The sequence below is a fragment of the Chlorocebus sabaeus genome, chromosome 3 (assembly GCF_047675955.1).
Source record: "Chlorocebus sabaeus isolate Y175 chromosome 3, mChlSab1.0.hap1, whole genome shotgun sequence".
NCBI classification, from domain to species: domain Eukaryota; kingdom Metazoa; phylum Chordata; class Mammalia; order Primates; family Cercopithecidae; genus Chlorocebus; species Chlorocebus sabaeus.
In genome coordinates this window covers 13,844,922-13,859,955 of record NC_132906.1, presented here as the reverse complement: position 1 = coordinate 13,859,955, position 15,034 = coordinate 13,844,922, and the positions used below count along the sequence as shown (strand labels likewise).

Genomic DNA, 15,034 nt, shown 5'->3' with positions numbered 1-15,034 from the left:
AGAACATTAACCTGTATTATAAAATCAGGCTAACCATTATAAACATATCCACTTGATGAATTCATAATATAAAAACAAGTTTGGAATTTGGACCATGATATTAAAAGATATACTAGAAGCAACACAAGGCCTTCCACATTACTTTAAAAAAAAAAAAAAAAAAAAAAAAAGCCTGTTGTTTTTGCATACCAATTAATGCTGTTGGGTAGCAGATTTGCATTCTAAAATTATTCTTCAGAAAATATTTTTCTAAAATTGTGTCTTTTAATTTCCCTACTCAAAATCCTACTATTCTGGATTGTAAATAGTATATAAATGTATAAATGAATATTCTCTTCAACCGCATGTTACCTTTACCTGTTAGTAGTACTTATTTCTTCTTCCTTGTATTATTGTTAGTGTAAAAAAAAAAAATCTCTTTCCTAATATAAGAAAGATATTATCTTATTCATCTTTTATCCTCCTGATCCCTATCCTAATTTCTCAGGAAACATTTAACTGAATTAATGTCATATTCAAAAACAGAGTAAGAACAGAATAGGAAGGAAAAAACACAGCCTGGGAAAAGAAGAAAGAAGATCTCTAACTCCGCTTTTAAATGTATTTCCTTTGATTAACAGTTTTAAAATATTTTTATATTTTGGTATTTGTATTCATTTTCTCAAGTAAAGCTATTTTAAAAGGAGATCTATACTTGGATAATTTATAGTTATAAATCTGTAACTTTTAGATGGAAATACAATTTAAATCTCATGGAAAATGTAAGCTCTGGAATTTGATCCATATATTACTTTTATGTGGTGGCAGAACACACAATTTTTAAGAAGTACTATATGTAATATGGCAAACCATATTTAGAAATAATATCTGAGAAGTTATAAAATTGCTGCATTATAGCATCCACTCCAGAATTAACTAAACCAAATAGGAGCACTGGAGGTTACAAAGAGAAACTTTTATTTAATAAAGAGAGATTGTTCCAATATTTAGATTAGCCCATAACGGAACAGGTTAACAGAAACGTTCATTTTTATTGTAGAAACCATTATACATACACACACATATACATATAATGTGAATGAGTATATATTCAATAAATTGTGTAAAACTATTGTAATTGTAGAGGTACATCATAAAGTAGTCTATTATCCATTCTGCTCCTCCCAGGACTTCAAGGTTTTGCTCCAAATAGCCTAATCCAACCAGATTAATCATTTGTTGTTGTTTTGGTAGGGAGTGATAAGGGAGGGTAGCAAGCAATGATTAGCTCAGAGACTTGGTATCAAAATTTAGCATTCTCATAGCAACAACTGGTTCAATGGTAGGCCAGCCAAGCTCTAAGCTAACCAATCAAATTGGAGAGAAGAAACTTGCTCAGTAATTGACAGAAAGGAGCTCACTTTCTTTACCTGGATGTGAAGGCATACAGCACCAATTCTCTCTGGCAGCATTGTGACCTCAAACAGTATCAGCTTTAGCATAAAATCAACACTGTAGCTGGTACAGTAGAGACACAGACAAAACCTGGGTGTCTGATGACATTATTGAGACCCAGATAACCCAGCCCTGAAAGACAGCTTACCGTTTGCTGCTTTTCCAACCTTTTGCTGCCTTTCCAACATTCCCTGTCCTATTCTCATGCTTGGGATGCTCTATTGCCTACTGGTTTCTAGTTGGGTTTGACTAATTGAAGACATTACCAAGAAATTAAAGGACAGAAAGAAAATGAATTTGGGTATATATTTTCCAGATTTTACCCCTTCAGTACACTTACACTATACTCCTTTCTTGAAGACCACACTCCCATCAGGTACCCTTCTCCTAATAGCTACAATAACTTTCTCTTTGGGTTATACTAAACACTTATTTCCCTCATCTCTTCAAATCTTGCCAAGCTCCCTGTTTACAATTTTTTAAATACCCTTGCGTTAAACTCTTCTCAAAAACGTAGGTTGAGTATGCCATCTGTTTCTTGCCAAGAATATAACTGACAAGCCAGCTAATACTAGACTTTCAGTTACATTAGTTAGTATATTTTCTTAATGTTTAAGATACTTTGAATCAAATTTTCTACTAACCACAATCAAAAATATCCTATTGAATCACTGGATAACCTCTAAGCTTTCCATAAGATCATATTTTGGCAAAACAAAACAAAAACACCTTAAAATTTTTTGTGGAACAGTAAAATTTTTATTAATAAAAAGGCCTCTCACATACTCTCTTCCTAAGATATCTTCTATGACAAGGAGATACAAAAGCTAAGTTGCAGTTAACCAGTAACCTGTTATCAGTTAAGCAATTAAAAAATGAAAATCCTATTACTATACTATTAATACTAACCTTGCGACTGATTATTTAAAAACACCACAATGTGAGCATTTCTCTAAGAAAGGTAAAAGAGTTACTCTTTCTTAGGTAATCAGACAACCATGCAAGGACTTTTCATATATTCAATTCAACAACTATTTACTGAGCCAAGCACTGTTCTAGGTGCTGAAGATATAACAATAAGGGGAGAAAAAATATATATACATTGCCCCTGCTTTCATGAATCCTACATTCTAGCAGAAGGAGGCAGAAAATTAGTCAAAAATATAAAACATGCCAGAATGGTGCTACACAATTAGCAGGGTACGTAAACACTGATGGTTATGGAAGGAATACTAATTTATTTAGAATGATCAGAGAATATTTCTGTGATAAGGCATCATATAAGCAAAATCCTGAATGAAGCATACAACCAAATTCTGTGGGTATCTGAAGAAAGAGTGATGGAAACAATGGGGGAAGTAAATGCAAAAGTCCTTGGGTAAATGCTTACCATTTTATTAGTTTCTAAGGAAAAGGCAAAAAGACCTTGCCTAAAACCGAGAAAGCAAGAAGAGTGGGAAGAGATGATGTGAGGTATAAAGCTTATGACTTCATTATGAGAAGGATGAAGACTTGAATAAGATTGGGCACATTTTAGGACAACTAGTCTAACTTCAAGTGAAAAATTGACTGTAGGAAACCAATGGTAAAGGATGATCATGGTTTGAACTAAGATGATATCAACGGACATGGTAAGGAATTGAGAAGTAAGGAAGTAGTAATTGATTCTGGATATGTTTTGACAGTAAGATAACATAATTTCCTGAGAGTTTGGATCTAGAGTGCAAAAAAAGTAGAGTCAAAAAGAATTAACTTTTTGGTTTCAACTACTTGTTGAATGGTAATGCCACTAAATAAGATAAAGAACTCTGAAGGATGAAACGTGTGAGAAAAATAAGTTTGGATAATTTAGTCAAGAAGATTACTAGAAATCCAAGTGGAACTAAAAGTAGGAGAAACAAGTGAGGCAATTAGTATTTACAGGATCATGGAAGCTGCAGAAGTAGATAATCTCAATTAGAGTAAGGTACTGTGTAGATGGAAAAGTGAAACGCTTTCCAGGATTAATCACTGGGACAGAACAGTCATCAGAATTTAGAAAGATGAAGCAGAACTAACGAGAATAAGTAAGAAAAAAAGAAAGAAAGCCATCACAAAACACAATACAATAAAGTATTTCAAGAAGGAAAGAATGTTCAACTGAAATATTCACAGGCCAAATAAGATAAGGACTGAGAAATAATCACAGGACAGATTATGAAGGCCACTGGTGATAAAGACATAAGCCATCTTAAAGGGCATGTAAGAATGAAAGCCAGGTTGGAAGACGAGAAGATTTAGGAGTAAACGAGAGTCCAGGAATACAAGGAAGGTTTAAAATCTGAAAAATAATCAATGTAATTCACTAAACTAAGAAAAATGAAGAGAAATCATAATCATCTCAAATACTGCAGAAAAGGTGTTTGATAAAATCCTGTTTATAATAAAGAAAACTCTTAGCAAACTAGAAATAGGTAATTCCTTAATTTAACTAAAAATTCTACAAAAAGTAATCTATTAAAAATATCATACTTACTGGCTAATTATTAAAAGCATTGCCCATGAGATCAGGAATAAGACAGGGATGGCCACTATGACAACTTTTATTCAACATTGTGCTGGCAGTTTTTAGGTGGCATAACAAGGGAAGGAAAAAAATAAAAAACTAAACATTAGAAAGAAAAAAAACAAAACTATCATTCTCCAATGTTGTTATTGTCTACAAAAATTTTTCTGAAAAAAATCTACAAATGACTAGATTTAATAGAGGAATAGAAAGACTGGTATATAAAAGTTCAATGTAATCATCAATTATAATTCTATGTACCAGTAACAAATCAAAAATCAAAAATTTTAATTGCTTCTTGGCCTTTTGGGTAAGATCAAGTGTAAAAAATTAAAATTTTAAGGGCATCAAATAATATTAAGTATCTGGAAATAAATCCATCAAAAAGACAGAAACTGTTCCATAGAGAAAAGTACAAAAGAAAATCTCAATTAATAAAAGAACATATCAAGTATATGACCTGAAAGTTTCAATATAGGAAAGATGTCAATATAATACAATAAAAATCCTCATGTTTCTTGGTGGAAGTTGGTAAGCTGATATATACGGAAATGGAAAGAACCAAAAACAGTCAAGGCAGTCTTCAAGAACAACAGTAAAGCTAGATGACATACTCTTAAATATCAGGCCATACTAAAAAGCTATACAAATTAAAATACTGTTGTACTGTCTGAAACACACCAAAAATTCACAGTCATACATGGTCATCTGATTTATGGCAAAGATTAGACTGCAATGAGGTAGAAAATCATCTTTTCAAAACATGGTACTGGGCTGGCTAGATGACATACATGGGGGAAAAAAAGAACCTTGACCTTTATACCTCATACCATATATAAAATTCAATTCCAGATAGATTATAGATCTAAATATGAAAGATAAAACAAAATTTTGAGAAGAAAACAGAATAATCTTATGGCTTCGGGATATGGGTCTAACTGGTCATAAAAGAAACTGAAAATGTAACCTATACTAAAACTAGTAACTTCTGTTTTCAAAAATCACCATTAAAAGAGTGAAAAGGCAAGCCAAAGAAGAAGAGAAAATTTGCAGTGTATATCCAATGAAGTGATTACATCCAAAATATATGTATGATTTCCACAAATCAGTAACAAAATGACAGACAACCCAAATGAAAACTGTCACTCTGAAGCAGTATTTAACAAAAGAAGATATCCAAAAGTAAAATAAATATACGCTCAACTTTATTGTCATTAGGGAAATGCAAATTAATGTGATCCAAAGAATGGAGGAATATATTTGCTAAACATCCATCTATTAAGGGACTAGTATCCAGAATATTAAAAAAACTCCTACAAATCAATAATAAAAAGGCACATATCACAATTATTAAATGGGCAAAAGAGCTAAAGGTATTTCTTCAAAGAACATATATCAATAGCTAATAAGCACATGAAAATAGACAACAAGCATATGGAAAGATATTCAGCACCACTATTCATTCCAAAAATGCAAATTTAAAATTGATAAGCCATTTCACACCCAGTAGGAGGGCCAGAATCAAAAAGAGACATACAAAACAAGAGTTGGTAAGGACGTGGAAAAATTGGAACTCTTAAATATGGTTGGTAGGATGTAAAATGATGAAGTCACTTTGAAAAACATCAGTAGTTTATCAAATAGTTAAACATAGGATCCAGCAAATTAACTGCTAGGTATCTACTGAACAGAAATAAAAACATATGTCCACATATAACCCAGTACATGAACATTCATGGCAGCTTTATTCATAGAGCCAAAAGATAGAAACAACACAAATGTGTATCAACTGATGAATGGAGAAGCAAAATGTATACATACATCTAATGGAATATTATTTAGCTATAAAAAAGAATGAAGTTGTAAAATATGCTATAACATGGATACACACTGAAAACATTATGCTAAGCAAAATGGACCAAATACAAAAAGACAAATATTGTATGATCCCACTTCCATGAAATATTTAGAATAAGCAATTCATAAAGCCAAAAAATGAATTATGGGTTGACTCAGGGTGGCAATCATGATGACAGAGGGAAAATTGGTAAAGGAAATGAATACCAAAGAAGATAAAAGATTAATTTTCTATAATTATATATGAAAATGTCTAATTTTATTCAAAATCTAGGAAAACTGCAAATTAAAACCACAATGAAACAGTATTTTGCATCCACTAAATTGACATTATAAGATTTGAAATATTAACATACATTTTTATTTGAAGGCTTTTACAAATATTTCTAACTATAAGCTAAGTTTTAAGTAAAAGAATGTTTACTTTATACTTTTCTGATACATTCTCAGTAAACAAACGAAAGCATATTTATAGGGGTAAGTCTTCACAGAAATCCCGTCACACACAGTAATCTTACAAAGGCATTTCATATGTTATCAAAATCATGTTAAATGTAGCTTATCATACATCTTCTAAACAATTATTATAAACTAGATATAGAAAAAGAGTATTCTATCATTTAAAAAAATAAGTCAAAGAGCCTTAAGTTCTTAATAACGTTACAGAAAAAAATCATCTCAATAAAGAAATGCTGCCAATGATCAATCTACTTAACAATCTACCACTCTTCAATCATTAATCCTTAAAGAAAGGTCAACACTTGTTTCAAAGAAAAGACATGTTATATACAAAATATGTATAAAGACATGTAATATATAAAATATAGCATATTTTAGAACTTGATTCTTTTTGTGACTAAGTAATATTGAATTGCACGTATATACCACATTTTGTTTATCCATTAATCAATTGATAACATTTCAAATGCAAAACAATTGGAAGTAAAGTTAAAACTACTTCAAAATATCTTCTCAATTTTTTTCCAAAGGAAATATGTTTATCCCTTAGTTAAGATCTCACTTCTATTACTTCTCCAATAGTTTCATTTTCAGAGCAGCTGAATATTATGGAGTTAACTAACAGGTAAGAAGAGGTCTGAGAGTGCTAATAAAGGGCATAGGTATTTGTTATAAAAAAACATTTATTCATGAAATCCCACTTTAATTTTTAAAGGAAATCACATGATACAATTAAACTCTTGTGAGATCATAATCAGAAATTCAGCACTCATTATCATAAAAGCACAGCTGTGACTAAAGCAAAAGAGGTCATAAAACATAAATGACACAAAATAGGAAAAAGTAAACCCATCTAATTTTTATTGTTTATATTATGTATAGATCAGAAAAAAACTACTTTAAATAATATATAATAAGAGCAGGGAAAAAGAACACAAAATAATGTTTCTATTACTACAAAACAAAAATTTTGACCGCATAATTAAAAAATAACACAAAACCTAACAGGTAAATCCATGTATACTAAATATAAATTAAGATTTTTATCTTAATACAAAAGACTTTCAAGAAACAGTCGAAGGTCAGGCGCAGTGGTTCATGCCTGTAATCCCAGCACTTTGCGAGGCCAAGGCGGGCAGATCACTTGAGGCCAGGAATTCAAGATCAGCCTGGCCAACATGGGGAAACCCTGTCTCTACTAAAAATACAAAACTTTAGCCAGGCATGGTGGTGCGCGCCTGTGATTCCAGATACTCAGGAGGCTGAGGCAGGAGAATCGCTTAATCAAACTCAGGAGGAGGAAGTTGCAGTGAGTCAAGATCGCGCCACTGCACTCCAGTATGGGAGACAGAGTGAGACGCCGTCTCAAAAAATAAAAATAAAAAATGAAAATAATCTAAGTGAAAAGAAAGCAAAGAAACAACTACAGTACTCCCTCCTTATCCCAAGGCGATAGTTCCAAGACCCCTAGTGGATGATGTATACGATTTTCGGTCTGAGAACTGAGATAGCCACTAAATGACTAATAGGGAGACAGTGTATACAGCATGAAAAAGCTGAACAAAAGGAAGATTCATGTCCAGGGCTTGTTAAAGAGGGACAGCATGAGATTTCATCACTCTACTCAGAACAGCACACAATTTAAAAGTTATAAATTGTTTATTCCATTTGATATTTTTGAACCACAGTTGACCATGGGTAAGTGACACCTTAGAAAGCGAGAGTAGAAATAAGGGTGTACTACTATAGAAAAACTTAAGAGAAATGATACTTATTGCTTGAATACAGATGTAAATTTTTTCTTTACTTTTTTTAATTTAAATTTTCTTAATTACACTTCTGATACCCAGTTAATTCCATGTCTACACTGAAATCTCAGACGTTTGTGAATTAGCAAATGGTATAAGTCAATGGAAAGTGATTATAAAAAAAATATAATTAGTGGTTGTCAGCTGTCCAACTGTGAAGCTACACAATAAAACCATCAACACGTATCACTTACCTTTTCAAGTAAGTAGCCAATGACTAAAAAGCCTTTTCCACCCAGCATCTGTTCTTGCATGGCTACTGAACTTTTAAGTAGTTCAACCAGGAATGCCAAAAGAGTAGCACTGCATGTAAAGTACAGACATCATTATGTAATCATCACATGTTTATTATAAATACAGCATTCCATTTCAGTATTTTATTATGCCAAAAGATAATAACCATATTCAAATCTAATTTCTATTTTACTAACAATGACTATTATGCCTTATATATGAAAGAATATATTTCCTCATAAGCATGAGAAAACTAGTGTTGTTCTTTACAAATTAAATATAATAAACTGAATCATAACTATGTAGATTTTTTACATTCCAAAGTAAAACATCAAAGTTTATCTCCACATATATTTATATGTCTGGCTTCAAGTAAACCTAAGAAATATACACATATCATTTTCCATAATAAAGACTATTCTTTTGAATAACAAGCTATTGTAGAAAATTTTAAATGTATATTTAAAATTTTAAATATAGATGCAATATTGCTTTGTAAGAACAAGTCCTATTTTTAAATAAACTTTTCATTTAGAACTATTCTTCAAAAACACTTGGCTAAAAAAAAATCCAGAGAAATATGTAACATGTCACTTATGTCCAGGTATGCCCTAAGAAAAGCTCATGAGAGCAAATAAATTATTTATATAATATTGAAATGAAAAGTGACAATTATGCAATACATAAACAAATACATAAAAGCAGATGAAGAGGTGTCAGACAAAGATTAAGCACTTGATTTGTCTTTGGAATGAATGAAGAAATAAAACAAAAAGAAATGATTGCATTGAATTAAGCTTTGAAAATGCATTACTTCACAGTTACATATAATGATTTTAACCAGCAACACTGATACATGAATATAGTATTCTGAATAGTGGAAATACATATTCCTTCATTGTATATGCTTAATGTAACTCATAATAAATAGTTATATACCAGATTTTATCAAGAATTAAAATAGTATCAATTACAATGTTTTATAATATACCCTAAATTACCTATTTATATTCATAAGAAAGGGTAAAACCACACATTTTTAAACATATTTTAAATGCAGGAAGTACTCATTTTTACAAGTGATTCAGACAATTTGGTAATAAGGAAAACTTGAAAATTATTAAAGCCCAAAAGGAATCTGAAGTTATTCTAATTTTTGAATTATTCTAGCTCTTCCAGTTTCAATAGGGATAATACATTTTTCTCCTAATGTGGCTACTTTTGTTCAAATTAGAAATGTTCTCATAATAAGAACCAACAGCAAACTTATCATTATCATTATTATAAAAATTGATAGTTTAATGAATTACATATCAGCTAGACAAAATATAGTATCTAGAAATAAAGTACTTTGTTACAGGAAATTAAAAGTCAATTATATTAACTGACCCTATATCCTTAAACCACAAAAAAAATGTAAACTATCACAAATCAATGATATTCTTTTACTTTGTCCTTAAGCCAAAGATAGACACTTGCAAGAAAAATACAACTACCAAGGAATCTCTTGGGATTTTAAAAAATGTTTCTGTAAAGAAGCACAGCTATTAAACAATCTAGTCCATTTTAAATGAACTGAATTAGTCAAGGCCACTTCACAAATAATTGCTAAGTACTGTATTACACATAACACATCTGCCTAGATGTTTAAAAAGAATAAAGAAAACTATGCATAGAGATTACAAAATTTCCTAATCTGTTCGTAGAATTCTTACATACACCGAAGTTAGTGATTTAGTGGGAAAATGGATTCCTAAACATGAGCACTGCCAAAAAGAAAGACTAGAAATGCCTCACAATGGTCCCTATGATCCATGAAAAAAGGCAAAAAAGTATTTCTTACAGTAAATCGCCCTACTATATAGAACCATATAAAATTGCAAGGATGACATGGATTTTCTCATTCTTTTATGTCAGAATAACTACTCATTCTCAAACATCTAATGAGTTACCTCAGACCTCTAAACACAGTGTAGTTCCATTACAAAAACAGAAATATTAATATTATTATTCCAAAATATTAACACAGGACTCTGCTATCCATAAAGTGTTCATTTCACTTCAATATTAACCAGGACACCAATTGAAATGTCAATTGCATTCACTAACAAAAGTAGTTTCAATTTATACCTAAAACCCAATGCAATAGCAATACCACATCTTTGCAAAAAAAAAAAAAAAAAATCGTTACAATAAGGTATAATTGACATGGTGGACGTAATAGTAAATAGATGGCCATCTTCGAAGAGGTACAATTTCAAACATAATTTAACAAACTTACCAGTAACTAAAATGCATCGGATTGTTGCAGGGCTCACAATAAACTTGCAAAATTCTGTGTACTGCCATACAAAATTTCTCTCCATTCTTGCCTATTTCCAACTCCCCTAGATACAAAGGCAAATATAAAGGATACTTCAGCCCATTCCTATATCTCCTACATACCACTTCCTGTCTAGAACACATCAGTTCATCTGTAGAGGATCTAAATATATACTATAGGATAAACCAAAAAGCAAGTATCTGAGTCAGCCAGAACTAATACAACATAGAACATTCTCTTGAAAAGTATAGCAATACCTGGGAACAGATTTTCAGAGGAGTATTTTACTTCATAGACCAAAAGTATGCTGATTATTATGTCATGATATATAATTGCTAAACTTTTCAACAGACAGTACCATAACACACGTTCTGTAAGTAGCAATTCTACTTCAGGAATGGATATGAGTTTGTAATCCTGTATCTTTTTAAGGAAAATGATGCTAATAACCTAGTGGGTGTTTTTTCTTAAAAATAATTACCATCTTGTAAATCTTAATAAGCTTCATTTAAGTTAGAAAATAATATTTATTTCAAGTATCAGATTCTAAAGGGCTAGACCATGGGAAAAAATGAAATAGTATAATAATACCTCTTATAAATTAGCATATTTATTATTTCTCCAGAGCTTTTTGGCCTTTATTGATAAAGAATGCAACAACAGTCTTGGCCCACAAATACCTGAGAATATTTATTAACTATGTATAAACATAACTAATTTGTTTATAATAAAAATATATATATTTCTATTTAATTAAAATTTAAATATGAATTTTGACTTATTTTACTATAACTTTATCCATTTCAATTTGTATTTAACTTTTTTAATAACTAATGTAGATAACTCATGTAATGTGATCCATAAAGTTTTATTATATTTCAGGTACTTATATTATTTAGAATTCAATATATCATAAAGATACACCTAATTCATAACTAAAATGATTAAGAGTGAATATATAAACCTAAGTTCTGTTCAAAGGCAGCTCTCTGAAGACATAAACTGGCTATTCAATTTGGTCTTTACTGAAAAAACTAAGTACCACAACTAGATTGGCTTTTTAAATAAACATCTTTTTATTAAGAAGACTAGAAATACCTTCCATAAAAAGTAAAGATTCCCCCTAAAATCTAATACGTCCTCCCCTCATAAAAGAATGTTGCAAAGTAATTGATTAAGTAGATTAAGTCCCAAATCAGATTTACGGTATCAATAAGGGGGAAAAAATCTTTGGACATTTTCAAAAGGTTTCATCTCTTAAGCCGACTTTAGGACTGAATTACAGTGAAATATTTTAAAAGATGATTACAATTATGTAAAATATTTAATATTATATTTCTATAGTATTTCTCTCACTACATAACTCCTCCTAAATGAGAGTGATCACAGCAGAAATAATTGATTTCACTGTATGTTAATCAATTCAAGTCCACACCCAAGACAATTTCGCATCCAAGATAATTTTCAGTGACACAAAAAAAACTCACAGTAAGTTGTAAGAGCTAATTTCCTTCATAGTTCAACATTAGAAGGGGCTAACCCAAATGTTTCTAACTCCAGGTACATTTAGCAGTCACTTTTAGACAACGCCCTCATGAAGATGTGATCTCAGAGAAGACCAATGCCTACACAGGCAGTGAATGCAGGATGAAATAAGGAAAACTGTGAAATGCAACACAGTAAAATACAAGGACAGATGGATACATAAGATAGTACATGAAATCACTAAGTCTGCCCCTAGCCCTGAAATCTCTTCTCAGTAATTTCTACCTTTTCCTTCATCCTGATAAAAAGGCAAGGCAGCCTTGTAAGTTGAATTGCTACCACTGTCATGGATATTTAAGAGCATTCCTTTGAGGCTCTATTAAAAGTTAGGTTATTACTCATGTCTTCCTTTGTCTTGTCAGAGATTTTTAATTTTATGTTGTATACCGTATCTTATTTCTGACAAATATAGTTTTAAAAAAGTATAAAAAAGTGCTTGAAACATGTCAATTTATCTTCTGAATAAAACAAAATGTTAAAATTTTCATATGTAAAAAAATTCATTCTAAATCTCTTATATTACTATATATTAGTATACAGTATGTAACAAAATTTATATAGTTTGAGAGAATGCCTTTTTATTATAAGTTCCTTTCATATATTTACTAAAAGCATTCAAAGGTAAAAGAAATAACTTTCACAGTCTAATAGTACTGCAGTTTAACCCCAACTAACATACCACCCCTTACAGTGCACTAAATGTCATAGTCCCTTCATGAAAATGTCCTGGGCATTTTACAAATGACAGCCACCACCACTATAGTAAATATGGATAGATGAATGCTTTAGAAATTTAATAATGTAACTTCCTAACCCCTACGGAGAACTTAAGTTCTAAATTGGAAAGAAAAATTAGAAACAGGTCATAATTACACACGGATGATCTTAACTATTTATGCATACTCTAACGCCCTTCAAGGTCAAAACATGCCACAGCAGGAAAGCCAAATGCCCAGACCTTTATCTTGGTGCTGGCTCCACTTTCACCTAAGCCCCACCCTATTTAACAGAAACAGGATTAACAAACACTAGAAGTGCTGGAATTTGCAAATGCAAGAAAATAAAGATAAACAACTGACTACACAAAGTTGAAACAATTCTTTAATACTTAGGCTTTACACAGGCCAGGAATTTTCTATTATTTTAATAGTTAATTTTATTTTTTAAATGATCATACAATGAAATTTCTTTCTCTCTCTCTTATTTTTTTTTGTGTACCATTTTGAGAATGTTAAATAAATACATAGATTTGTATAACTACCACCACAATCAAAATATAGCCCAGTTCCATCACACCAAAAAATTCACTTGTGCTATCACTTTTCAGCTTTATAGCCGCACCTTCTCAATACCCATAAGCTCTAGTACTTATCCCTTTTCTCTATCACTATATATTTTTACTTTTCAAGAATGTGACACAGATGGAATCACACAGTCTGTAACCTTCTGAGTCTCCCTTTGTAAGCTCAACATATTGCCTCTGAGAGGCATCCAAGTAAGTACATATATCAAGTCCATTCTTTTTAGTTGATGAGTAGTATTCCATTGTATTAATGGATGTTCCAGTTTGTATACCCATTCATTTGTAAAGGCATTTGGGTTGTGGAATAGCAATTGTGAATAAGGCTACTATAAACATTCACATGAAGGCTTTTATGTGAACATGATTTTCATTCATTTCTCATAAATAAATGCCCAGGAGTAGAAAGGCTAAACTATACAATAAGTGTTAAGTTTAACTTTATAATAAACTGCCAAACTATATTTCAGACTGGCTGACCCATTTGGCAATCTCATCAGCAATAGGTTCTAGTTGTTTTGCACACCTTCACCAGTATTTAGCTCAATAGCTATTTTTTATTCTACTAGGTATATAATGGCATCTCATAGTTTTAATTTACATTTCTCTGTTGGTTAATGATGTTGAACATCTTTTCATGAACTATTTTCACATCCTTATGTTCTCTTTGGTAAAGTGTCTATTCTTTTGTCCACTTTTAAAAACTGAATTGTAGTCTTACTGTTAAGGATTGAAAGTCCTTTATTTATTCTTGACATAAATCCTTTGTCAAATAAGCAATTTGCTGTTATCTTCCTCCAGCCTGTACCGTGTACTTTCATTGCATCTTTAGCATAGCAAAAGTTTTCAACTTAGACAAAGTCAAAATGAAATGTATCCTTTTTTTTAGTGAATTATGCTTTTGTCATCACAACTAAGAAAGCTTTGCCTACCCTAAGTCCCATAAATTTCCTCATATGTTTCCCATAAAAGTTTTATAGTTTCATGTTTTATATTTAGACTTAGTTTTTTAAGTTAAGTTTCATATAAATTGTGAGGTTTAGGTCAAGGCTCATTTGTCTGGCATGAGATTATCCTTCCTCCATTAGACTACTTTTGCACCTTTGCCAAAAATTAATTGTCCATATATATGTGGGACTATTTCTGGACTCTATTCTCTTCCACTGATTTATATGTTTGCTAATACCACACTGTCTTCATTATTACAGCTTAAAAGTCAGTCTTAAAGTCAGGTAAGTATAATTCTTCCAACTTTATTCTTTTCCGAAACTGTTTTAACTATTCTAGTTACTCTGTCATTCAACATAAATTTTAGACTCATCTTGTCTATATTAATGAACATATTCACCTGGGATTTTAATTGTTACTGTGTTACATGTATCTACCAATTTAATGACATCTTTATATACTGAGTCCATGAATATGACATAGCCCTAAACTTATTTAGATCTTTGATGGCTGTCATCAGCAATTTGTAGTTTTCAGCACACACATCCTATACATGTTTCATGAAATTTGTATCTCGGTAT

The 15,034-nt window shown here is 31.1% G+C and overlaps 1 protein-coding gene across 3 annotated transcripts in view; it reads right to left on the bottom strand.

The window, feature by feature from the left end:
- Positions 1 to 15,034, bottom strand: part of NBEA (neurobeachin) — a 731,202-nt gene that overhangs the window by 580,242 nt on the left and 135,926 nt on the right. For all 3 annotated transcript variants that reach the window (XM_073013351.1, XM_073013354.1, XM_073013348.1), the window contains exon 11: positions 8,298 to 8,406. In XM_073013351.1, coding sequence (XP_072869452.1) covers positions 8,298 to 8,406 — 109 coding nt within the window. The remainder of the gene's footprint in view (positions 1 to 8,297; positions 8,407 to 15,034) is intronic.